The following is a 24191-nucleotide window of genomic DNA, read 5'->3' on the forward strand; positions in this document are numbered from 1 at the left end:
AACATACCTTGCCTCCTGTTAGTTCTCCAGACCTTTTTATTTATTATGGTCATTATTACTCCTGGTGTCTTCAGCTCCAGCTGTTAAAGGGATCAGATTGTTACTTCCCATGCTGCCTCTAGACCCCAGAGCCAGGAAGCAAACCTTTTATGACATCATGGCTTTCCTGCCCTCCTCCCTCTAGTTTCCCCCACTCTGTCTCCATCTGAACCACACACCCGGAGAAGGAAACTCACCTGGGCACCCTAGTGCCACCCAACAGCCATCATGAGGGAAGCTGATCAAATCCTGGTTGATTGACTTACTTGTTAAGCAGGGAACCACCTCTTTCATAAGACACAATGAAATCAGGTCAGTAGAGTAATGCAGTCCCTGGGGACTGGTTCCTACAATAGAAGACTGTACATCCAAGCCGCTGGGTTTTTAAAACATAATGTATGAATGAGATGAAATTGTGTGTCCTATAGGTCAGGAGAGGGGAACCTTTTTTGTCTGATAAGGGCCAAACTCCCCTTATAGACTCCTTTGGAGGCCATAACCAGAGCACAAAGTGCATGGACCCAGAAACAGAACAGGGTGGAGCCAAGAACATAAGTAGCCAGGGCAACCCCTCCTGTCTCTTTCCGCCACCCCTTTTCCCCATTCTCCTCACCACAACCAGCTGCATGACATCAGGCCACAAGTTGCCCATTCTATGATTTCTGCTCTAAGTACAAACACATCAGGGAGTCAGGATTGGCTGGTGCTGCTTGTCAGGTGTGTACACCCTCAGCACATCCTCAACTAACCAGCTACTTTCAGGTGGAGTGGATAATTCTGGCCCATGGCCCATTGGCTTCCATACCATTATGGTGTTTTGTGGGAGGGGGAGATTTTTGCCTTTGATGTCAGGTAGCCAAACTTATTTACCTGCTCTTTCATTAAGCTACCTGGACCCTGGCTTCATAATCTAAGGCCCTTTTCCATATACATCCTCAAAAGAAGGTGCGGAGGGTGGCAATGGAAGAAGAGGGGTCTTCCTATCTGCAGTACACTCTCCCCAGAGTCCAACTTTAGTTAGTATTTAGACACAAGACTAATATATTCCACTTTGGTATTTAACCTAGAAGAGTTTGGATTTGATATCCCGCTTTATCACTACCCTAAGGAGTCTCAAAGCGGCTAACAATCTCCTTTCCCTTCCTCCCCCACAACAAACACTCTGTGAGGTGAGTGGGGCTGAGAGACTTCAGAGAAGTGTGACTGGCCCAAGGCCACCCAGCAGCTGTATGTGGAGGAGCAGGGAATTGAACCCGGTTCACCAGATTGCGAGTCCACTGCTCTTAACCACTACACCACACTGGCTCTCCATCACACTGCAGGGTGATTTATGCCATTTGTGGTGCTCATCTTTTACTGGGGTGCAGGTGGGGTGGAGAGTAGGATTTGTACCTTATATTCTTTTTGGATGAGCACCTCTGTTCATTTTGGTTCTGTTCTCTTGTCACAAGAACATAAGAAGAGCCCTAGTGGATCAGGCCAATGATCCATCTAGTCTGGCATCCTGTTTTCACAATGGCCAACCAGGTGCCTATTGGAAGCCTGCAAGCTGGAAGTGAGGTCAGTGGCACTCTGCCCACCTGTGACCCCGAGAAACTGGTATTTGGAGGTATAATGCTACGGACAGTGAAGCTAGAATATAGACTTGTCCTCCATGAGTATGTCCAACCCTCTAAGTTTGGTGGCCGCCACATGAAAAAGGGATGTGGGTGGCACTGTGGGTAAAACCTCAGCGCCTAGGACTTGCCGATCGCATGGTCGGTGGTTCGAATCCCCACGGCGGGGTGCGCTCCCATCGTTCGGTCCCAGTGCCTGCCAACCTAGCAGTTCGAAAGCACCTCCGGGTGCAAGTAGATAAATAGGGACCGCTTTCCAGCGGGAAGGTAAACGGCGTTTCCGTGTGCTGCTCTGGTGCCGGTTCGCCAGAGCAGCTTCATCACCCTGGCCACGTGACCCGGAAGTGTCTGCGGACAGCGCTGGCTCCCGGCCTATAGAGTGAGATGAGCGCACAACCCTAGAGTCTGGCAAGACTGGCCCGTATGGGCAGGGGTACCTTTACCTTTACCATGCAAAAGTACTTTTCCCTCTTTGGGCAAGAGTCTTCCAACACTCAGCGTCATTGGATGTTCACAAGTTATACTATTATGAGAGAGGCATAAAAAACTTTTCTCTATCCACTCTCTCAGGACGCGAGTGGCGCTGTGGTCTAAACCACAGAGCCTAGGACTTGCTGATCCGAAGGTCGGTGGTTCGAATCCCCACGACAGGGTGAGCTCCTGTTGCTCGGTCCCAGCTCCTGCCAACCTAGCAGTTCGAAAGCACGTCAAAGTGCAAGTAGATAAATAGGTCCTGCTCCGGCGGGAAGGTAAACAGCGTTTCCGTGCGCTGCTCTGGTTCGCCAGAAGCGGCTTAGTCACGCTGGCCACATGACCCGGAAGCTGGATGCCAGCTCCCTCAGCCAATAAAGCGAGATGAGCTCTGCAACCCCAGAGTCGGCCACGACTGGACCTAATGGTCAGGGGTCCCTTTACCTTTACCTATTCTCTCCATGCCATGCACCAGTGATTCCCAATTAGCTAAGTACTGTGAACCCTCTGTTCTTCAAAAGCCAAACCATGGACCCTCTACATTTGAAACTTTTGATTATCTCTATGGTAGTTTTTGTTATGTGAATGGAACCCCTGGGTGGATTATGCGGACCCTCTGGGATCCATGGACCACCAATCAGCAACCACTGCCATGGATTACTTCGCAGACTCCTATAATGTCTAACTCTTTCTTGCCCTATCTCTAAACTAAAAGGGCTCAAAAGCTGCAGTCTTTCTTCATTTTGGCTGCCCTTTTCCTGAATCTTTCTCAACCCTACAATATGTTTTCCCCTCACTGTCCTAAGGATTTGTTTAAAAACATAGGCTGTATCCAACTAAGTTTTACCCAGGCAGCCAATTGAAATCATTGTACCTAGGTTAGTTGGTGGGTCTACTCTGTACAGGACTAGCATTGGCTACAGCTTGGGGGAAGAGTCAGGCTGGATCAGGCAAAAGACTTCTCTCTTCCAGCATCCTGTTCTCACAGTGGCCAAAAAGATACCTTTGACTGTTGTTGGAAGACTTGGAAGAGACCAGGGTTCAAACTCCCCTCCCTCAAGGAGGCTCACGGGGTAAACTTGGGCCAGTCACTGCCTTACAGGCTTGTTGGGACAATTGGGGAAATCACGTGCGCCACCTTGAGGTCCTTTGGAGGAAAAGCGAACGATAACCGCAACGAATAAATAATAATAATAATAATTAGAAAGTACTGACGATTCCCACCAACTGGTATTGAGGCGCGCACACAAAGGCTCTGACACTAGCAGTAACCAACCTGCGTCTTTGCCGCTGATAGCCTTCGCCCATGAAAACAGTATTTCCAGCGCCGCACCCACACTGGTTTTGGGGCGCCCGCCCTCTTCCCCGCCCCTCGCTCCGCCTCCGGCCTCTGGTCCGCAGGGGGCGGCTATAAGAAGGGCCGGCAGGAGCCGGCAAAGGTGCATCTTCTCCGCGAAGCTTGTGGGTTGGGATCGCGCTGCTGAAACCATCCGAGCGTGCCAGAGACGCCCCCACAGCCGGAGGTAAGTGCGCCGCCACCGGGCAGGCGCCCCCGTGCGCTCCCGCCGCGTTCTCCACGACCCCCTTCCGAAAAGCTCCGCGACTCGGAAGTCAAGTCCCGGAGTGAATCCGTATATTGTTTCCGAGTAAAGCCTCGCGGGCGCCGCAGCCCCAGAGCCGCGTTCCGCCGGATAGAGAGGTTAATGGGGGTGAAAAGGAGATGAGATCGGGTTCTCTCTCCTTTTTAGAGGGGCTTCTTCCATTTCTCGCCTACCCATCTCTGCGTCGTGGTTTACGCGCGCGCTCGCACCGGGCTCGACGCCACTTCCCAGGGGGGAATGCACGGTTTTCGCCCAACTTCTGACCCACGAGGGCTCTTGAGTGGCGCGGTTTAGGGGGCGTCGAGTTGCTTTCTTCCGAGTAGCCCCCACTGAAATTCCCTTGGGGCGCCCCCGCGTAAAAGCACCCAGGGGGTTGCCGTTCAACAAGACTTTTGCTTTTGTGTCCAGCCAAGTTCTTCTCGGGCTTGAAGTTGTAGTTCTCGGGAATGTAGGCGAAAATCGCGCCGGCATTTTCTGCAGCTGCGTGGCGCTGCCGGCTGGTGATTGACCAGCCCTGGGGCCTTTTTCAAAAGGAAGCTGACCGTGGAAAAACTCAAGACGTATTTAACGTATTTGCTTTTGCTGGCGTTATTAGTAGTTGTATTGGCTCTTTAGCGGGTTTCATGAGGGGGCATGCTTTTAAAAAAATTAAAATTTTAAAAAAAGATCTTATTAGTTTACAAAAGTACTGTACATGGATTGTCTCTTTTTTCAAGTTGTTTGCTACAGATCACTTACATTTGTGGAGAGACATTAGTGTTATATGCAGTATAAGGTTGGAGAAAGGGGAGGGTGGTGGTAAAACCTATATTATTTTACTCAGTGTTATGTGTGGGGTTTTGTGTCAGTGTCCCTTGGGTAGGTTGCTTTTCTATTTGCTTGTTATATTTCCTTGGTAGTGAGAGGTTGGAGGGGGCACGTTTTGTAAGTCACTCAGGCATCTTGTGAAAAGCTATGAATTAATGTAATTTATCATAACAGCAGTGAGTGAGATTTTGAATTCAGTAAGACTCTTTTATCAGGCTGGATGTTGATTAAAAAAAAGTTATTAGAAATTTATTTGTAGTTTCTTTAAAATATTACCTGGGATGTGGGTGGCACTGTGGTCTAAACCACTGAGCCTCAGGGGCTTGCCGGTCCCAGCTCCTGCCAACCTAGCAGTTCGAAAGCACACCAAAAAGTGCAAGTAGATAAATAGGTACCGCTCCGGCGGGAAGGTAAACAGCATTTCTGTGCACTCTGTCTTCCGCCAAGGTGTTCTGTTGCACTAGAATCTGTATTTGACGCATATTTAAAACTTACTGTAGAACAATGTTTCAATAAAATCACTTAAATGAGTGTTTTAAAAAAAATATACAAACTAAATTCCACCACGTCATCAACACAAACTGTTAGCCTATTTGAATGCCTCTGGGAATAGGTTTTAAGTGCCAGGAAAGAGAAAAGCTGGATGAATAACCATTGAATACAAAAGATAAATTACTCTTTAAATACCGTTTTGAAAATATGTAAAAATTAATCAACCCCTGATTTCCCTGGAGAGAGTGGTAAGTAATTCTACCGTCATCATGAAAATGATACTGTGGATTGTATAAAATGTCAATCTTAATTCAGAATTGACTTGTTGAAATGAATGGACGCAACAAACTTAAATACCACTCCATCTCTGCTAATTTATAAAGTGTAGAATCTTTTGTTACTATTATTTAGTTATGATTTCTTTATTTAGCTTTGTATACAGTCCTATATCTGTAGATTTCGGGACAGTTGACAACATAAATTTGCAATATAAAAAACACAAAATACTGTACATAATAAAAATTTAAACAAAAGCAATCCAGTAACCCCCCTTTTATAGGGTCGCAAAGGAAGGCCTCACCCCCCCCAAAAAGCCAACAACTTTAAAACATGGCCATAAATATGGTAAAATTACAAATATTTTGAAAACTTTGTATAAACTGCCCAAGAAGAGGGTGAATGATAGATAAATTGAAATGGCTAATCATCAAGAAGAGCCTGACTGCTGGGTTGAACAAAAGGCCCCTCTAGTCCAGCTCCTTGTTCTCAGATGCCCCAATAGGAAGCCTGCAAATAGGCCCCAGGCCAACAGCAACGACCCCCACTCATGACTTCCAGCAGCTGCTACACAGAGGCACACAAGGAGTGCAAAGACGTCTTGCTGTTTTTCTGCTGCACAGGTGAAGCAAGGGACCCCATCCAGGAAAAGAGACCTGTAGCCCCTGCATTATTCCTTTTCTCACATTTTCTCAGAATGCTAGAACACTAGAAGGGAAATGGCTTTGTTGCTTGGAGTGTTGGAAGAAGCCCAGAGAGGGAGCCTCCACTACAGTGGTACCTCGGGTTAAGAACTTAATTCGTTCCGGAGGTCCATTTTTAATCTGAAACTGTTCTTAACCTGAGGTACCACTTTAGCTAATGGGGCCTCCTGCTGCTGCTGTGCTGCCGCTGCAAGATTTCTGCTCTCATCCTGAGGTAAAGATCTTAATCCAAGGTATTATTTCTGGGTTAGCGGAGTCTGTAACCTGAAGCGTCTGTAACCTGAGGTACCACTGTACAGTTACATATGCTTCAGGTTACAGACGCTTCAGGTTACAGACTCCGCTAACCCAGAAATATTACCTCAGGTTAAGAACTTTGCTTCAGGATGAGAACAGAAATTGTGTTCTGGCGGCGCGGCGGCAGCAGGAAGCCCCATTGGCTAAAGTGGTGCTTCAGGTTAAGAACAGTTTCAGGTTAAGTACGTACCTCCGGAACTAATTAAGTACTTAACCTGAGGTACCACTGTACTGCCTTATCTGCCTCAAGGCCCTGGAATGTTGTGCAAAGGGCAGAAAGCCTCAAAGGTTGACCTTAAGGCACTGGTTTAGTCTGTGGGGGTGCAGTTGGTTTTTAAGGTAACAAGAGTTCTAAATTATTTACATTAGGAATGTGGCATCCCAGATGTAGTTGGATGACAGCTCTTTTCACCCCCTGACCATTGGCCATTTTGGCCAGTGCTGGTGGGAGTTGGAGCCCAACGGGGGGTGGGGACACAGCTTCCCCATTCAAATTTTCAGCCTTAAAAGCCCCCATCATTTCTGTTTAACGGATAGAGGAGGGGGCAGAGTGAGAAGTCAATGGGTGTGATTTTTTTGCCATGCCCCATAAAAAAATCTTCATCTTTCACTGCCTCCATTCTCTTAACATCTTCTTTGCCTGCTTTGCAACATAAGTTCAGTTGGCCCTAAGATATATATTTTGCCCAGAGGTGAAAAGAAAATGTAGTAGCAACCAAGGAAGAGTGGCTAATTAAATTAATGGAATTGTGCTTAAATGGCAAGGGTAACGGTTGTAATAAGAAACCGAGAAGAGGGGGGGAGTTATTAAAGATTGGGGGGAAATTGTGGAATATTGGAATAATTCATGTATGAAAATAAGTTCATTAACAGGGTTAATGTAAAACAAGTTAAACATATTACTAAGAGAAAATACAGAATATATTAAAGATGGAGTAATGTGGAAAATAGGGACGCGGGTAGCGCTGTGGTCTAAACCACAGAGCCTAAGGTTTGCCAATCAGAAGGTCGGTGGTTTGAATTCCCGTGATGGGGTGAGCTCCCTTTGCTCGGTCCCTGCTCCTGCCAACCTAGCAGTGCAAGTAGATAAATAGGTACTGCTTCGGCAGGAAGGTAATGAGCTGCTCTGGTTCGCCAGAAGCAGCTTAGTCATGCTGGCCACATGACCCGGAAGCTGTATGCCGGCTCCCTCGGCCAGTAAAGCTAGATGAGCGCCTCAACCCCAGAGTCAGCCACGACTGGACCTAATGGTCAGGGGTCCCTTTACTGTTAATGTGGAAAATGCAGTATAAAAACTAAAACAAAACAAAAAACCACAAAGGGGAGGGGAGGGAAGCCAGACGTGTGTACAGTATTAGAAATGTAGGTGATTTGTCTTTTTGTAAGTTGTATGTCTGTTAATTTTTGAAAACCCAAAAAAATTTAGATTGAAAAAAAGAAAGATATTTGCCTAGTGTCACCTTAAGGTGGGCTCTGCTTCTTCCTCCAGCGTTAAATTGGCCTACAAATTCCAGTGTTTGTTTTTCTACTTCCTTGCTGGGTGTTATCTTAGTGGCGGTTGGCAAGTTCCTGGATCTCTACTGACTGCTCTAGGAGAAAAAAAACTTTAGGCTGAAAACTTGTTTAGGAAGCCAAACCAATACTTTAACAAGCATAGCTGCCACCTTCTCCCAGTTCGGTTTAGTGCAGGGATGCAGACTTATTTCTCGTTTTGATTAAGCTCTTTATCCATTTTAATGCACCGGCATCAGCTTCCCTCCTCTTCCCAGTCTCCAGGTGCCAATTTGTACCCTTATCCAGGGATGGAAGGAACCTGTAGCCCTTCATAGGTTGTTGGACAACAACTCACATCGTCCCTCACTTATCCAGGGATGGAAGGAACCTGTAGCCCTTCATAGGTTGTTGGACAACAACTCACATCGTCCCTCACTATTGTTCACGCTGGGTGGGCCACTGGTGGGAGTTGGCACCCAAGATCTGGAGGGTCAGAGGTCCCCCTCCCCCGGTGAAACTGAAACTGTGGATACTTACATTGCTTAATTTTAAAAATTAAAATTCTGTGTGCATGCAGAGTGCAGTTGTGGAAACTTTTTGATATTACTGCTTATTAGCACTATGTGGAATTTCATGAGTAAACGGGGAAGGTTTTTTGGGTGGGGGAGGAAAGAGACGGGGGCCCTCCCAGGAAGAGTCTGTTATATAATTCTCCTTCCAAAAGTTACCAGCTTGTATTAACCCAATCTTCAACCACTGTAAAAAATGGACCTGTCTGATATCTCTTTCATTGCCCCCCCCCCCCCGCCCGCAAATCAATCTTGCATTGCCCTAGAGCAGGCTAGCTAGTAGGGGTCGGGTTGATTCACAGCAGATAACTCCTTCTCAGCTGTGAGATGTTTGAGATAACAATCCTATTCATTCCACCTCTGATCTGAGCCCCTGCAGCCACACTCTTATGCCTGGGGTGTGGTTAATCCAATCATACTAAACACCCCCTCCTCCAAAGCGTCTATCTCCTTCACCTCTTTCAGGAAAGACTGCTGAGGTTCCAGCTGCTTAATGAAGAGTGAGGCTGGGAAAGGAGATGTTGAGGGGAAGAGACCAATTGTGCAAGCTTGGTGATGCTTTCATTTGTCTAGGAATACAGGGAGCTGCCTTATCCAAACCGTTGGTTCATCTATCTCAATATTGTCCACTATAAGCAATCCTTATTATCGCTTTGTTCACCTAGCAGCACAAGGAAGGTTTGGTCATTTACCCCAGCAGATGAACTCTGAAACTCCCACCCAGAGTTTGAAGGGGATCTAAAACATCTTCCTTCCTCTCCTCCCTAGGTTGCCACCATGTCTGTGTCACACAGTTCCAAGCTGAACAAGGTGGTCAGGGACCAGTACATGAAGCTGCCCCTGGGAGACAAGGTGCTGGTCACATACATCTGGATCGATGGAACTGGCGAAGGCCTTCGCTGTAAAACCAGAACACTGAGCCAGGAACCAAAGACCATTGAAGGTAAGGCTGGGCGGCGGTTGCTTTCATCCTCTCTTGCAGGGGCAAGGAACCTTTTCTTTCAGTTCCCCTCTGGAGAACCTTCCAGGAGGCCACATGCAAGTGGCAGGAGGAGCCAGGGGCAAAAGTGGGCAGAATTTGGGGTGTTACATGTCACCTCTGTAGTGTAGGCTAGTTTCTGCACAGCAAAGGGCAAGGACGCATCCCACCAAGGCAAAAACACTCAGGGAATGGTGCAAAGCAGACCCAGTAGGAGGTGTGGTTTGGAGAGTCCCGAGGGCCAGATAGAAAGGCTTTGAGGGCCACATTCAACCTCTGGGCCTGAGGTTCCCTTATTCCTGCTCTCTTTGGTGGCTCTGCTTGTGGTTAAAAGTCGTTCCAACACCTTGTGCAGTGTGGCTTCCTCTGTTCTCTCTACCTGTTTACAGTCCAGCTTTGGATCTGTCGACTCCCAGCATAGTCACACCCAGGTAGCAATCTAGTGTTAGGAGCTAGAAACTTGCAGAATCCTTTTTAAACAGGCAGGTCTCCAGACACATGGCTTAATTATTATTATTTTCTACTTTGCTTCCTGAAATGTTTGCCAATGTAATTGGAAGCGACTTTTTACTTCCTTTTGGGGATTCTCACTGCAGGCTGGGCTGTAGTTAATGTGGATGCCACTTGGCCTATGCAAATCCTCAGCGACAGGTACATGAATGAACCGGCCAGGCTTTGATTACAGGAAGTGGAAGAAGCAGGGCTGTGTTCCTTTTGATGCCCTCTTGTGCATCTTAAGGAGAGTTATCTGTTAGGCTTTTTTACAGGGAAATGTCACCCCAAGGTGAATAACCCGTTCATTTAATCATGTGTGAGGAACCTCTAGACTGCAGGCTTAATGAGGCCTACCAGTCCTCACATATTTGGCAAGGTCTCATCCACCTGACGTCATAGGAACATATGAGATTTACTTGTAGTGTATCAAGGCACTGGTCAATGTAGTTTAGTTTTTTTTACACTGATTTGCAGCAGCTCTCCAGAACATTCCCAACTCTTCCTAGACATCCCAGGAATGGAACCTGGGGCCTTCTATGTGCAAGACAGATGTTCAGCCTTCCCTCTGAGCTACAGCCCTTCCCTCTGATGCCTGAGGTGTGGAAAGGCAGCTGAGTTGGCCCAAAATGGGCTTCTAAAGTGCCGCTGAACTGTTGATCATTGGGACTTCAGGTCACAGCGAATGGGTCTTTTCAAGCCCCTTCCTAAGCATTATGCTTAGAAGACTGGATGATCAGCTGGTTTTTCAGGGCTCCGGAGTGCAAGGCACTGACCTATGCTGTTCCGTCAGATTTGGACCACAGCAGGTAGGGGAGATAAGGATCTGTGTTGCTGACCAGGTCCAGTTTTCCCAGCCGATGGTCTGAACTGAACCGAGAAAGCTGCCTTATACCACCTAATGCCACATACTGTTTGCTGTGCGCTGGCAATGTGTTGCATCTTTTAGTGCAGAAGCACCTCCTCTCTGGAACTCGCTGCCTCTTGTTATTATGCAGGGTGCCTTTAATGTGTTGTTCTTGGAACCTACTAAAAACTGGTCAGCTTGCTTAAGTCAGGCTCCCCAGACATCTAAATTTATTATTAGGCATAAATGTGTTTAAAAACAAAAACAACTGCTGGTTTTATTTATATTTTGATAAATGTTTCTGCTTTTCTGTTGGGAAATAGTTTTTCTGTTTTTTAATTTTTTTTTTTACTCCCTTAAGTGTATTTTCTTTTTGTTCTATGCAAACTGCTTAGGGGTTTTAGTTTATGTATATATAAACTCCCCACTCCAAGGAGTTGATTAATTAATAAGTTAGTTATTTAGCTAGTTAGTTAAATAAATAAATAAATGCAGTATCTGTCTATGGCAGGCATAGGCAAACTCAGCCCTCCAGATGTTTTGGGACTAAAACTTTTTCTTTTTTTTGATGGATAGAATTTTCTTTTTTCTGTATTTTGCTCTTTTTATCTGTTTCATGTGTATTTGTGTTAGTTTTTGTTGTTCTGTATTTCTGTGATGTTTCTTCTTTTTCTGTAAAAACAAATAAATATATTTTTTAAAAATAAAATAAAAAAACTCCCATCATCCCTGACCACTGGTCCTGTTAGGTAGGGATGATGGGAGTTGTAGTCCGAAAACACTGGAGGGCGGAGTTTGCCTATGCCTGGTCTATGGGTTCACGTAGCTGAGTATTACTGCTGCTCACTAGAAGCGACTCTCCAGGATATTTCCACACCTGGGGCAAAATCAGGGTGTCTCCCCTTGTCCTACCTGGAGATGCCAGGGATTGAACCTGGGTTCTTCTGCATGTAAAGCAGGTGCTCTACCTCTGAGCTATGGCCCTTATTCTTACCAAGCATTTCCCCCCGGCCAGCCTCTAATAGGTCTGGATTCAGTGGAGTGATACCTGAAACACCTTTATTTCAATCCCTCCTGCAGATCTCCCAGAATGGAACTTCGATGGATCCAGCACAGGCCAGTCTGAAGGCTCCAACAGCGACATGTTCTTGATCCCCGTTAAGATATTCAGAGACCCTTTTACCCTTGACCCCAACAAGCTTGTTTTATGTGAGGTTCTGAAATACAACCGGAAGCGGGCAGGTGAGGTCTTATTCAGTGTTCCATGTCCTCCAAGTTGGACAACCAATAATAGCCTTTGCACACCTGCAAACCTTGAGCTTGAAGCAAAATGTTGACATAACTTTTCTTCCTTGCAGAAACCAATCTGAGGAGCAGCTGCAAGATAATCATGGACATGGTCAAAGAGAGTCAGCCTTGGTTTGGGATGGAGCAAGAATACACTTTGCTGGGTGTCGATGGGCACCCATATGGCTGGCCCAAGAATGGTTTTCCAGGCCCACAAGGTAAGAAGAATAAGGCTTTCAGCTGAAATGGATGGATGCAGGTAGGGGTATGAGAGGACGTGCCTTCTGGCTGGCACCATATCAGATATACCGCAAAATTCTTTGGCTTTAACGATATATTACATATATACTGCAAGAATGAGCGGCATCCTGTAAATTGTCCTTGGACTACTTGATTGATTAATTTATTTGAAGCATCCTGACCTGCTCTTCAGTCAAATAAGGCTTCCAGATTTCATTTCACCCTTCCTGCCTTCAGGCTTAACTATCTAAAAGGCATGACATAAAAGTAAAAGGGGATGGGGAGGGAGGAGGAAAAAGAACCTTTCATGTGCTTCTTGGCCTAATTTAATTACTGTATTTTTTGCTCTATAAGACTCACTTTTTCCCTCCTAAAAAGTAAGGGGAAATGTGTGTGTGTGTGTGTCTTATGGAGTGAATGCAGGCTGCACAGCTATCCCAGAAGCCAGAACAGGAAGAGGGATCGCTCCTTTTGCTGCGCAGCAATCCCACTTGCTGTTCTGGCTTCTGAGATTCAGAATATTTTTTTTCTTGTTTTCCTCCTCCAAAAACTAGGTGCATCTTATGGTCTGGTACGTCTTATAGAGCAAAAAATATGGTAGTATGGTGAGGAGGGGGAAAGCAAGCGGCAGAGCTACAGACAAAAGATGCTGCTTTGCCAAGCTTGGTGAAAATGCTATTGCAGCAAGGGTGAGGTTTTCTGATGGGGGCCAGGGGAGATCAGTCTTTGAACCTCTGCCTGTTGCTAGCAGGAGAATTCACAAATAGTCCCCTTTCCCCTAAAGGTTTTGGTAGATGTTTGTTATGCCATAAGTCAAGATGGTTGCCTGCCAAGATCCTATATAACTCGGAGATGAAAAACATTGGTGGAAGTTCACCTGCTTTGCATGCAGAAGGTCTCAGGTTCAGTCCCTGGCATCTAAAGGTAGGGGTGGGAAACCGTCCCTGACTCAAAACCTGGAGAGCTGCTTGCAGTCACTGCAGACAATAATAAGCTAGATGGACCAAAGATCTAACCTGTACGAGGCAGCTTCCCACGTTTCTATGTTCCTGCCCTGTGGGACCAGATGCACTGTCCAGGCCTCTCCCGGGTTTTCTGTTTGCCAGGATGGATGATGGAAGAGATGTGAGTCAGTTAACACTTGTTGCTTCACCCACTTCTGGCTTTTGGCTCCTGCCACTGGCAGGTGGCTCCCAGAAGGTTCCTTCAGGAGGGAATGTGGGCGTTGTCTAAGAAATGTTCCCCAACTCTGCAATGAATTGATGGGTCCCTGCTGCTGAGTCACAGATAAGGGCCTCAGAATAATCATGTGATCAAGTACTGTCTTGCTGATGCAAGCAATACACCTATATACGTGCGCACGCACACACACAAACAGATATGCATGCTGCCTTGCAGTTGCCATCTGTGCATTGTGTATCTTGCAAATCATCTGACCTTTCCCTCCCTGACGTTGCTTGCCTGACCGGGCATTGCACAAAAGTTTCCACTCGCTAACCGGTTTGGTTGCGAAATCCTCCTTCGTGTGAGGGATTACTGAAAGGTGCATGCCAGGCCCTTTCAGCAAAGAGTGTTCTGCCCTTGCCATGCGCCTTGCAAGCAAGTCTCTGAACTGGGGCAACCAGTGGAGGCTGCTTTGTTAGGGCAAGTAGGGCACTACACTACCAACTTAAGCCTGCCCTCAGCCAGCCCCCTCAACATTTTTCTGTCACTGCTTTCCCCCTTCTCGGTGCACCTCCCTTTCTCCCATGCCTTTGCCACTGCTGTTCTGTTGTAGTCTGCCTTCGCTTTTGCTCCACTCCTCCTGCCCTGACTTCACGCAAATCCAGATTGCGACACAGTGCCTCAAATCCTCCAATGGGGGACCTTACGTTTTTATTATATAGAGATAAGTGGCGGGGCCCCTCTGGCCCTCCATATATTGTCAAACACTTTCTTCCACCAGTCCTGGCCAGCTTGGCCAATGGTCAGGAATGATGGGAGTTGTAGTCCAAAAAATCAAAAGGGCCACAGCTATAAACAGAGGTAAAGTCTGGAGGTGTTACATGCTATGTCAGTAATAAATCTTGGCAAGTGCTGGGACCCAATGCTTTTTTTCTGGAGGTACTCAAGGGTACTCAATACAGCACTTTCTATAACAAATTCATGTTGAGTACTGGCACCTTTTTTTCTTTTTCTTTTTAAAAAGCAAAGGATGGACCTAACATTTTAACAGGTGAAGACTGTGTGTAAGGAAGAGGAGATAGATCCCAATGGCGGTTTTTCCAACTTAGGGGAGACATTCCCTTGTCCCTGTCTCTCTGTCTTTGTTTCTTATGCAGTTCTTTCCTAAGATGCCACCTCCTGTTGGATATGCACATATCTCCTAACAAAGCAGCAGGCTAATTGTATGTGTCATGTGCTTTTTCTTTCCTAGGACCTTATTATTGTGGCGTTGGGGCCGACAAGGTGTACGGGCGTGACATAGTGGATACCCATTACAGGGCCTGCATTTATGCTGGTGTGGAGATCTGTGGCACCAATGCTGAAGTCATGCCTTCTCAGGTATGTAGAAAGAGGACCTATGGGGCATATGTTTTGCATGCAGGAGTCCCAGATTCAACCCCAATGGCATCTCCAGGTGGGCCTGGGTGAGACAGGAAGCTGCTGCTGGTCAGTGTAGACAAGACTGAACTAGATGGGCCAGTTGTCTGATTCAGTATAAGGCGGTTTCCTGCATCCCTGTGATGAGGAAGTGTGCATTCCCTGTGTTCCTGTACAGAGGGTGGATCAGGAGCTGGATATGCCCACTAAATGTGGTCTGCCAGTTGCTGGCTCTTACTACAGCTTATTGCTTCCCCTTATTGCTCTGACTTCCCAGCCTGAAGCTTTGATCTGCCACCTGCTCCAGCCCTCTTTTCTTTTGGGGGTGCCTCTGTCCTGGCAGAGTGTGTTTGGCAACCTTGAAGGTTTCTTTTTCCACTAGTCAAAACAAAACAAATTCCTTCCAGTAGCACCTTAAAGACCAACTAAGTCAGTTCTTGGTATGAGCTTTCGTGTGCATGCACACTTCTTCAGATACTTCTTTTTCCACTAACAGCATCTCTTTCTACCTGCAGTGGGAATTCCAGGTGGGGCCTTGCGAAGGTATTGAGATGGGTGACCACCTGTGGATGGCGAGATACATTTTGCATCGGGTCTGCGAAGACTTTGGGGTCATCGCCACTTTGGATCCAAAACCAATAACCGGCAACTGGAATGGCGCTGGGTGCCACACCAATGTCAGCACGAAAGAAACAAGGCAGAAAGGGGGTATCAAGTGAGTGGACTTTCCCGTCTAGGACACTTGAGGGGGTCATTTGAGGGTCTGTGGGTAGAGCTGGAGCCTCCCCAAAACACTGCAGCAAAATATCTGTTTGCTTAAGTTGTTTAGCTTCTGGCGTCTCCCTCGCTGCGAGAAGCCAAGTTACAGGGAACCAGGCAGAGGGCCTTCTCGGTGGTGGCACCCGCCCTGTGGAACGCCCTCCCACTAGATGTCAAAGAGAACAACAACTACCAGACTTTTAGAAGACATCTGAAGGCAGCCTTGTTTAGGGAAGCTTTTAATCTTTGATGCATTACTGTATTTTAATATTTTGTTGGAAGCCGCCCAGAGTGACTGGGGAAGCCCAGCCAGATGGGTGGGGTATAAATAAATTATTATTATTATTATTATTATTATTATTATTATTATTATTATTATTGTTATTGCCCCGGTGTTTTTGCTGTAGCCCACCCACTCGATCCTTTCCACTGCTGCCGTCCTCTCGCTCCCCTTGGGCAGAGAAGATGAGTGGCGACGTCAAGCAGAATGCCAGACCTCTTGGCAAGCAGGGGGTGGGGGGCATTCTGGAGTATGGCTGAAGTGGTGGGGGGCTAGTGGGAGTGCCCAGAAGGTGGCGCTTTCCCATTTTGCCTCAGGTGGCAAGACAGTGTTAGCCACCTCTGGCTATTTGACTGTCAGGTGTGGTTCTGTATTTGCCAGGCTTGTAGCACGGGCTGCCTTGGAGGTTGTGCTTCCGCTTGCGCCTATATAATGAACAAATGCCAAATTGTGCAAAAGGTGTCTGGAGGCTCCTGCTCCTCAAATCATGTGTAATTTTCCCCATTAAAACTATATTGCAGAGGGAATGCCACCAAGCTTCCAGTGTAAGATTTGGTGCTGTCCCTTTCAGGGGAAATACATAAATTAATATAATAAAAGATTTCTGTTGAGTTCCAGTTACAATTCAAGTTGCCAAGATCATACATAGTATCAATTCTTTTGACAATATACCATTTGTGCAATCAAAAATATTCAGAAGCACTAATTTTGGACAGTGATCAGTGGTTTGCTTTTGTAAAAATTATGGTCACTGTCAGAATAGGTTTCCAGAAATCTTCTACCAACATATTCCCATCTTAAAGTTATATACAGTGGTACCTCAGGTTAAGAACTTAATTTGTTCCGGAGGTCCATTCTTAACCTGAAACTGTTCTTAACCTGATGGGGCCTCCTGCTGCCGCCACGCTGCCAGAGCATGATTTCTGTTCTCATCCTGAAGCAAAGTTCTTAAACCGACGTACTATTTCTGAGTTAACGGAGTCTGTAACCTGAAGTGTATGTAACCCGAGGGACCACTGTATACAAAATCTCTCTCTCTCTCTCTCTCTCTCTCTCCCTCCCTCTCCCCTTCTCTCTCTCTTTCTCTCTCTCTCTCTCTCACACACACACACACACCATTTTTGACATTTGCAGAGGAGAGTGTGATGCCGTCTATGCCATAATTTCAAGAAGTTTTCCTGAACGTAAATACTCTTTGTCTTGCTTTTCTAATGTGCTCCATCTGACTCTTGAGTCTGTGGTTGTCCTGCTCTCCAGAAGCGCACTGTCTCTGCCCTGCCATCACAGTCGCCCCCAATACTTTTTGCTTATTTTTCCTTGGTGTGCCTGCAGTTCGTCAACGCGTACTTTTTTTCTGCCTCTCCTCTTCAGGTTCATTGAAGCTGCCATAGACAAGCTGAGCAAACGCCACAAGTACCACATCCGCATGTACGACCCTCGCGGGGGCCAGGACAACTCCCGGAGGCTGACGGGCCAACATGAGACCTCCAACATCTTCGAGTTCTCGGCCGGCATTGCCAACCGTGGGGCCAGCATCAGGATCCCCCGCCAAGTTGGGCAGGATGGCTGCGGGTACTTTGAGGACCGCCGCCCCTCTGCCAACTGCGACCCATATGCCGTTACGGAGGCCATTGTGAGAACTGTCCTCCTCAATGAGTCCGGGGATGAGCCCGAGGTTTATAGCAATGAGGAACGGTTGCAGAGCGAGGCCCCCAAAGACTAAGCCCCCATGGCCCCCTTACTCCCTAAAGCGTTGTCCCGTAGCAGTTAGTAAATGGCTGACATCTTTGGAACTCCTCGCATCGTGACATGTTGACTTACAGAACATATTTCTATATGTATACATATATATTTTTAGGAGAGAGAAATTATTTTCCTAGTGGGCTTAACGAGTTCCCTGGTTGTTGTTGTTGTTTTAGATCATAATGTGGGCTTTTGAAGTAAGGGGGGGGGGACTTGTGGCCCTCCTGTGGTTGTTGGGCTCTCATTCCCGCCAGCAGGGCCAGCGCTCCTGGATGATGGGAATTGTAGTCTAGTGGTATCTGAAGGGCCTGCATGCTCCCCTGCCTTGCTTTATGGTTGGCCTTGTTACTTTGTTTAAATTGACTTTGTTAAGTGGGAAGATCAAGTTTTGTATAAATTTCTACACTCCTCCCACCCTTTTTCTGTCTCCACTACAATGAAATAATAAAGTGCAAGATCTTAGCTGCTGTTGGCCCCAGTGTCATTCGGTTCGTGCATCCTTGAGCCAAATCATTTAGAACAACATGCCCCACGATTGCAAAGGTGCAATCTCCCAAATGTGTCCTTAAAACCTGATCGTGCCTGTTGTGTGGGTGGAGGACAGAGGGGTCTCTGAATGTGTGCAGAGGTTAGCCTACGGTACATAGGCAAAACTTAGATTTGTTGTTTCACCCACTTTTGCCTCTGGCCCCGCCTGCCCCTGGCATGTAGCCAGGAATGTGGCGCTCAGGCAAAAAAACAAAACAAAACAAACCCTTCTGCACCCTGTGAAGATGACTGGCAGTCAACAAGCAAGATTGCTGCTGCAGCCAATAATTGAATTGGGGAAGCATATTCTCCCTCACACTCGCACACAAAACCACAACCCTGGGAGATGTTAGTGTCTCCACCCCCATTGTTCTACCCAGACACTGAGGTCCAGCACTGAGGGCCTTCTGGCGGTTCTCTCACTGCGAGATGCCAAGTTACAGGGAACCAGGCAGAGGGCCTTCTCGGTAGTGGCACCCGCCCTGTGGAATGCCCTCCCACCAGACGTCAAGGAGAAAAATAACTACCAAACTTTTAGAAGACATCTGAAGGCAGCCCTGTTTAGGGAAGCTTTAATATTTGATGGATTGGCTGGCTTCCAACAATATTAAAATACAGCAAAGTGGCTGGGGAATCCCAGCCAGATGGGTGGGGTATAAATAATAAATTATTGTTTATTATTGGTTGTGATTGGCCCAGGTCACTCAATGAACTTCATGGCCAAGTGGGAAAAGTTGAACCCAGATCTCCCAGGTCCTAGTCCAACCCTCGACCAAGCAGACACCTGCAGTGCTTTGCTATGACATTAAGCCCTCATAGAACAAAGGGTGCTAGAGAATTGGGGGAAAGGGAATAACTGAAAACTGCAGGCACCTGATGGGAGTTTGCCAAGGAAGTGAGAGGGCAGTGCTGAGTTTTCAGAAAGATTTGCAAGCCTTGTAAGAAAACTCTACCACCTGTCCTGTCAGCCCATGGGCAGGGTGCCAGATGCAGGCCAGCAGGTTCCCTGTGGGTGCAACTACCCACCTGCACTCCCTGACGTTACTATTGCAGCACGTAACCAGTATGTTGGCAGCCTGGCTTGAATTCAAAACAACTGGATTCCTACCACATGTAATAAGATTAACATTTGGTCCTGCCAACAAAAATTGTGAGGGTGTGGGTGTGTTTGTGGCTGTGTGTCAGGATTTCCTTGGGTCCAGCAGCTATACTGTTGGTTGGAATTACTACACTTGTATTGCAGGAGTGGAGAACTTTTTTTCCACCTCGAAGGGCCACATTCCCTTCTGGGTCTTCCACGGGGCCATATGCCAGTGTTGGGCAGAAAGAGAGGCAAAGGTGGGCAGTTAATGAGTTCAAGGACATAATTCCTTTTTTATTTATATACATTTTTATTGGTTTTTAAACATATCATTTCCAACAATCATTTAACATAACTTCTTATCTTATACAGTATTTTAGACTTCCATCAACAACCTCTGAAGATTTTCCATTATCACTTACTCTGCATTTCTTAATTTCTCTAGTAGTTTTAATTAGCATTAACTAATAATTCTCTTCATAATCTTCCTTGTAATATTTCACACAATCCTCCTTACAGAACTTCTTGCAGTCCTACTAGCATAATCTCTTTATTATAATTGCTTTTTAGATAGTTCAAGTATTTACTCCAGTCTTTTAAGAATTTCTGGTCCCGCAGGTTTCGAATCCTTCCTTTTAATTTGTCTGCCAAGGACATATTCCAGCAGGGCAAAAGCAATCAAGGAATGTGTAAATCATGGCTGAGTAAGGGGTGTGGCCTTAAAGTTCCAAAAGCCAGATGGAAAGACCTGCAGGCTGCATTGGACTCCCGGGTCTAACCCTTTCCATCCTCAGAAACACTTTTAAAAAATCCAAACAATAGGTTATTATGCAAGAGTACACCTAGAATAATGGCTTGAGCCAGCTCTGAATTTTCCCTGCTACCTTCATCAGAAAACTAGCAGTACACAGAATAAGCCATGTGCCAGAATGCTCCCTTTTGGTGGGCTAGTTTAGAAGCACTCCAACTGTGGTCCATGAACTTCATCCAGCTCACACTTGGAAAGGTTGCAGAACAAGAGAGAATGTGTTTACTTGGCCTAAGACCTCCTTTCCCTCCCTGGTGGCGGAGATATGAAGCTCTTTTGATCAGGGCCAGATTAACAAACAGGTTTAACAAAGCCCTGCCCAGGGGACTCTAATACTCATATTACATTTGCAGGTGAAGTTGACTTATTTGTCTCTTCCAAATGTACCAGGGACTAGGGCACCTCTCAACAGCCCAGGCTCAGGCATGTGGTTTTCGGCACAACAGTCAAAAGGGTATTGGTGGTCCACCAAGACACGTGTCAATTTCCAAGTGGTCCACAGTTCATTAGTATAGTTTGGGAACTGCTGTGTTGATAGAATATCTTCCTATATACAAAGAAGTACAGCTGTTATCACGCTGCAGTGTGGCCACCACTAGGTAGTGTGGCCGTACCAACTGCAGCATAAGGAATGGCAGGCAGACCCAGGCAAGCCGTTTAACAGAGTGAGGGAGGCACCTGCAGTGAGATTTAACAGAGCAGGTGTGTCACACAGCAGTTTAGCAAGCTGTTGTGTGAAGAGCTCCATTAAACAAGCCTGCAGAGATGTTGAAGAGGGAAGCTACACAGAGCAATTTAGAAAATAAGCAGCGTTAGCGAGTGGAGCAATATCTTTCTACCTAGGAAATCAAATATAAATGACATTCTTTCCCTGCACCTTGAAGGGGTGCAACCTGTTCTATCACCTCAATATCCACCACATTCAGAGGCAACTTTCGAACACCATAACCAGACACTAGAGAGACCTGTCAGGAGTAAGCATGGACCAATGGTACCAAATAGTATGGGAAACAGCACTACTAGAAAAATTAACCAACAAAATGAAACTGACACGGGGACAAATAGAAGAAGACGTCTTCACCCCAGTATGGCTCCCCTTTATCACATACACAGCCCAACAAGACAATGACAATAATCCACCAACAGCATACAAATCAGTATGGCTAACCTGATCCAAAACACCCACCCACCCCACTCACACATGAAAACTAAGATCACCACAGCCAATCACAAACAACCACACCCCAGGCCAACCCCAACCTCTCTCACCACCAAAGGAACACAAGTGAACAGCAGAGAACCTGCACAAGCAACACTGACACCAAACCCTACATACATTAAGCAAAATAGAAACATCGCTACCCGACCCCACCCCCCCATCTCCCCCCCACACCCCTTTTCTTCCTAATGTCTCAACAAATGAAACTGATTTGTAAAAATGTTACATGGAAAAAATATGAGAGACATTACACAAACTTCTGTAAATCAAGAAAATCTTTAATAAAATAGAGATGATAGATAGATAGATAGATAGATAGATAGATAGATAGATAGATAGATGATAGATAGATAGATAGATAGATAGATGATAGATAGATAGATAGATGATAGATAGATAGATAGATAGATAGATAGATGATAGATAGATAGATAGATGATAGATAGATAGATAGATAGATAGATAGATAGATAGATAGATGATAGATTGATAGACAGACAGATAGATAGATAGATAGATGATAGATAGATAGATAGATAGACAGACAGATAGATAGATAGATAGATAGATAGATAGATAGATAGATAGATAGAGGCACCTTTCAGGGGTCTAGGAGCACATTTGAAAACCAGGAAAAACTCACAGGCAACCTATTGGCTACAAGAAAGTGCTTAAATCGCAGCCCCACTTTCAGCAAGGGGAAAAGAGGAGACCTTGTGGACACCAGGGAAAGCCTCTTGAGTGTTCCTGTGCCCGAGGGTGCAATTTTGGTGACTCTTGTTGTGAGGCATGAAGAGACCAGGCTGCCTTGCAAGAGAAAAGACCTGTAATGTCTCAAAAGTAAGAAACCAAGGAAAAGATCCTGACTGCACCATTGATGAGGACACTTGGAACAGACTATGGCACCACCCACCGTATAGAACCATCTCAGTGCAGAACACAGGGAGTTAACATTAAAAATAATTCATATGTGGTGCTTGATCCCACATAGATTGTCATGCATGTCTTCCTCACCAATCTGTTGGTGCAGATGGCAAGAAACAGTTACCTATACAGTGGTACCTCAGGTTACAGACGCTTCAGGTTACAGACTCCGCTAACCCAGAAATATTACCTCGAGTTAAGAACTTTGCTTCAGGATGAGAACAGAAATTGTGCAGCGGCGGCACAGCGGCAGCTGGAGGCCCCATTAGCTAAAGTGGTACCTCAGGTTAAGAACAGTTTCAGATTAAAAATGGACCTCCGGAACGAATTAAGTTCTTAACCCGAGGTACCACTGTATTCACAGTTGATGGCCCATGTGCCAAAATACAAAAAAATCGGGTTTAAATTTTTCAAGGCATAAGTAAAATCATTGGCCGCACACTTACCCCTTCTCCCCAGTTGGCACTATTAAATATATCTGAAAATGGAGAGGAACCCTCTCACTGCAGAGAGAGAGTGTCACACAACAGCTACCAGAAATATTATCGCCTGACCCTGGAAATACCAAGCTTTTATCATAGCATAACAAAGCACGGGAGATAGCCTTATCAAAAAAGCTTACAAATAAATTAAGAGTTGCAAGAGAATAATGCAATTGTTTTTTGTTTTTGTTTTTTTGTGATATGGTACGATTTTAAGTATGCCAGTGCTAATTCAAACAATTTAAATCTCCATCCAGCATTTAAAAGAATATGGTTGATTCAATATCTGACAATCATGTGTCCCCTCACTCCCCTCTCTCCTTCCCCCTTTTTTGTGTACAAATCTGTATATTGCACGTATAATGCTTTTCTCTTTTCAAGAACTGCATGACACATTCTTTGTTGGCACCCTTTGGTTTTTTCCTTTATTTAACCATTTTTGTTTTGTTTTTCATTTCTGTACCGTATAATTCTTGGAATAAGTTATTTTATACATGTACTGCCAATTGACCCAGGTTGGGAAGTTTTTCAAAGGTCTTGTGGAGTCTTGTTTTTTAGACCACCAATGTGCCCTTTAATGACACATTTAGGGTATGTATGTGTGGTGGGGGCAAACAATAAATCTTGCGGACTAGCAACTTGTCTAGAATTTTACCAGCTTGCCTTTGGGTAGCATATGAACAGGAAGGGATGGCCTTTGGGATATGGAACTTACAGCCCACCAGACATGGTTGAACTTGCAACACTCATCATCCTTAAGGCTGGCCCACCCATGGGGCAAGTTGAGGCAACCACCTTGAATGGCGGGATCCACAGGGCCAGCAGATCTCATTGTTCCCACTGCAGATCTTCACTCTCTGCTTCTTCCCTGGTGGGGAGGGGAGGCATCATACTGTGGTTCGGTTCAGGTGCCAAAATTTCTTGGGCCAGCTCTGAGCATACCTGACTGTTGTGCTGTGCTGGCTGCAATGGTATAGCTAACTGCTTGGGTGCCCGGTGCGGCACATGCATCCTGCAGCCAGGGGCGGGGCGAGCTGCCCATGGGGGTAAGGCAAGCCAAGGCAGGGCACGCTGCGTGGAGCCTCTCTGCAGCCTCCCCCTCAATTGTTGGGTGACTGAGGCAGTGGGCAGATACAAGCACTGTGCTGCTCGGAAAAGCAACGCAGAGCTTGCAGGCAGTCTGCCCACCGCCACCCCCTCAGGAGAGACACATGGCTCAGGCACGCTGCAGGCCCCGCAGTGTGGCGCCCAGTGCCCCCCGCCTCACCTAGCTACTAGTGGTGTAGGAAGGGGGTGCGGTGGGTGCGGGAGTTTTGGTTTTTTTTTTCAAAAAAAGTGCCGTGAGCCCAGTTTTAATTTTTTTTTTAAAAAAAAATTATTATTTTTTACCAACAACCAAACACAAACGGTGAAACCCCCCCAGGCGGCTGATACTTTGGGTATACATAATCAATAATAGCATATTCAAATCAGCCATATGTACAATTTTATATATGTTAACACTCCTCCATCCACAAGGTTTATTTAACTTTTAACATTTTAATTACCCCAAATTGTTCAAACCTACCCAAAT

At 46.1% G+C, this 24191-nt stretch overlaps 1 protein-coding gene across 2 annotated transcripts; it reads left to right on the plus strand.

Annotated features, from left to right (window-relative positions):
• Positions 1 to 213: 213 nt before the first annotated feature.
• On the plus strand, positions 214 to 18038 carry LOC309333803 (glutamine synthetase-like). 2 transcript variants are annotated; one of them, XM_081847723.1, is made up of 7 exons: positions 214 to 351; positions 9135 to 9309; positions 11765 to 11926; positions 12043 to 12189; positions 14628 to 14755; positions 15310 to 15509; positions 17205 to 18038. In XM_081847723.1, exons 2-7 carry the CDS (start codon positions 9144 to 9146, stop codon positions 17554 to 17556), a joined length of 1155 nt encoding a protein of 384 aa, XP_081703849.1. In that variant the 5' UTR covers positions 214 to 351; positions 9135 to 9143; the 3' UTR covers positions 17557 to 18038. The 2 variants fall into 2 exon arrangements, with proteins under 2 accessions (XP_081703849.1, XP_081703848.1); XM_081847722.1 differs by lacking the exon at positions 214 to 351 and adding an exon at positions 3494 to 3649.
• The last annotated feature ends 6153 nt before the right edge of the window (positions 18039 to 24191 follow it).

This window comes from Podarcis erhardii, assembly GCF_964252035.2.
Source record: "Podarcis erhardii genome assembly, chromosome: Z".
Taxonomy (NCBI): domain Eukaryota; kingdom Metazoa; phylum Chordata; class Lepidosauria; order Squamata; family Lacertidae; genus Podarcis; species Podarcis erhardii.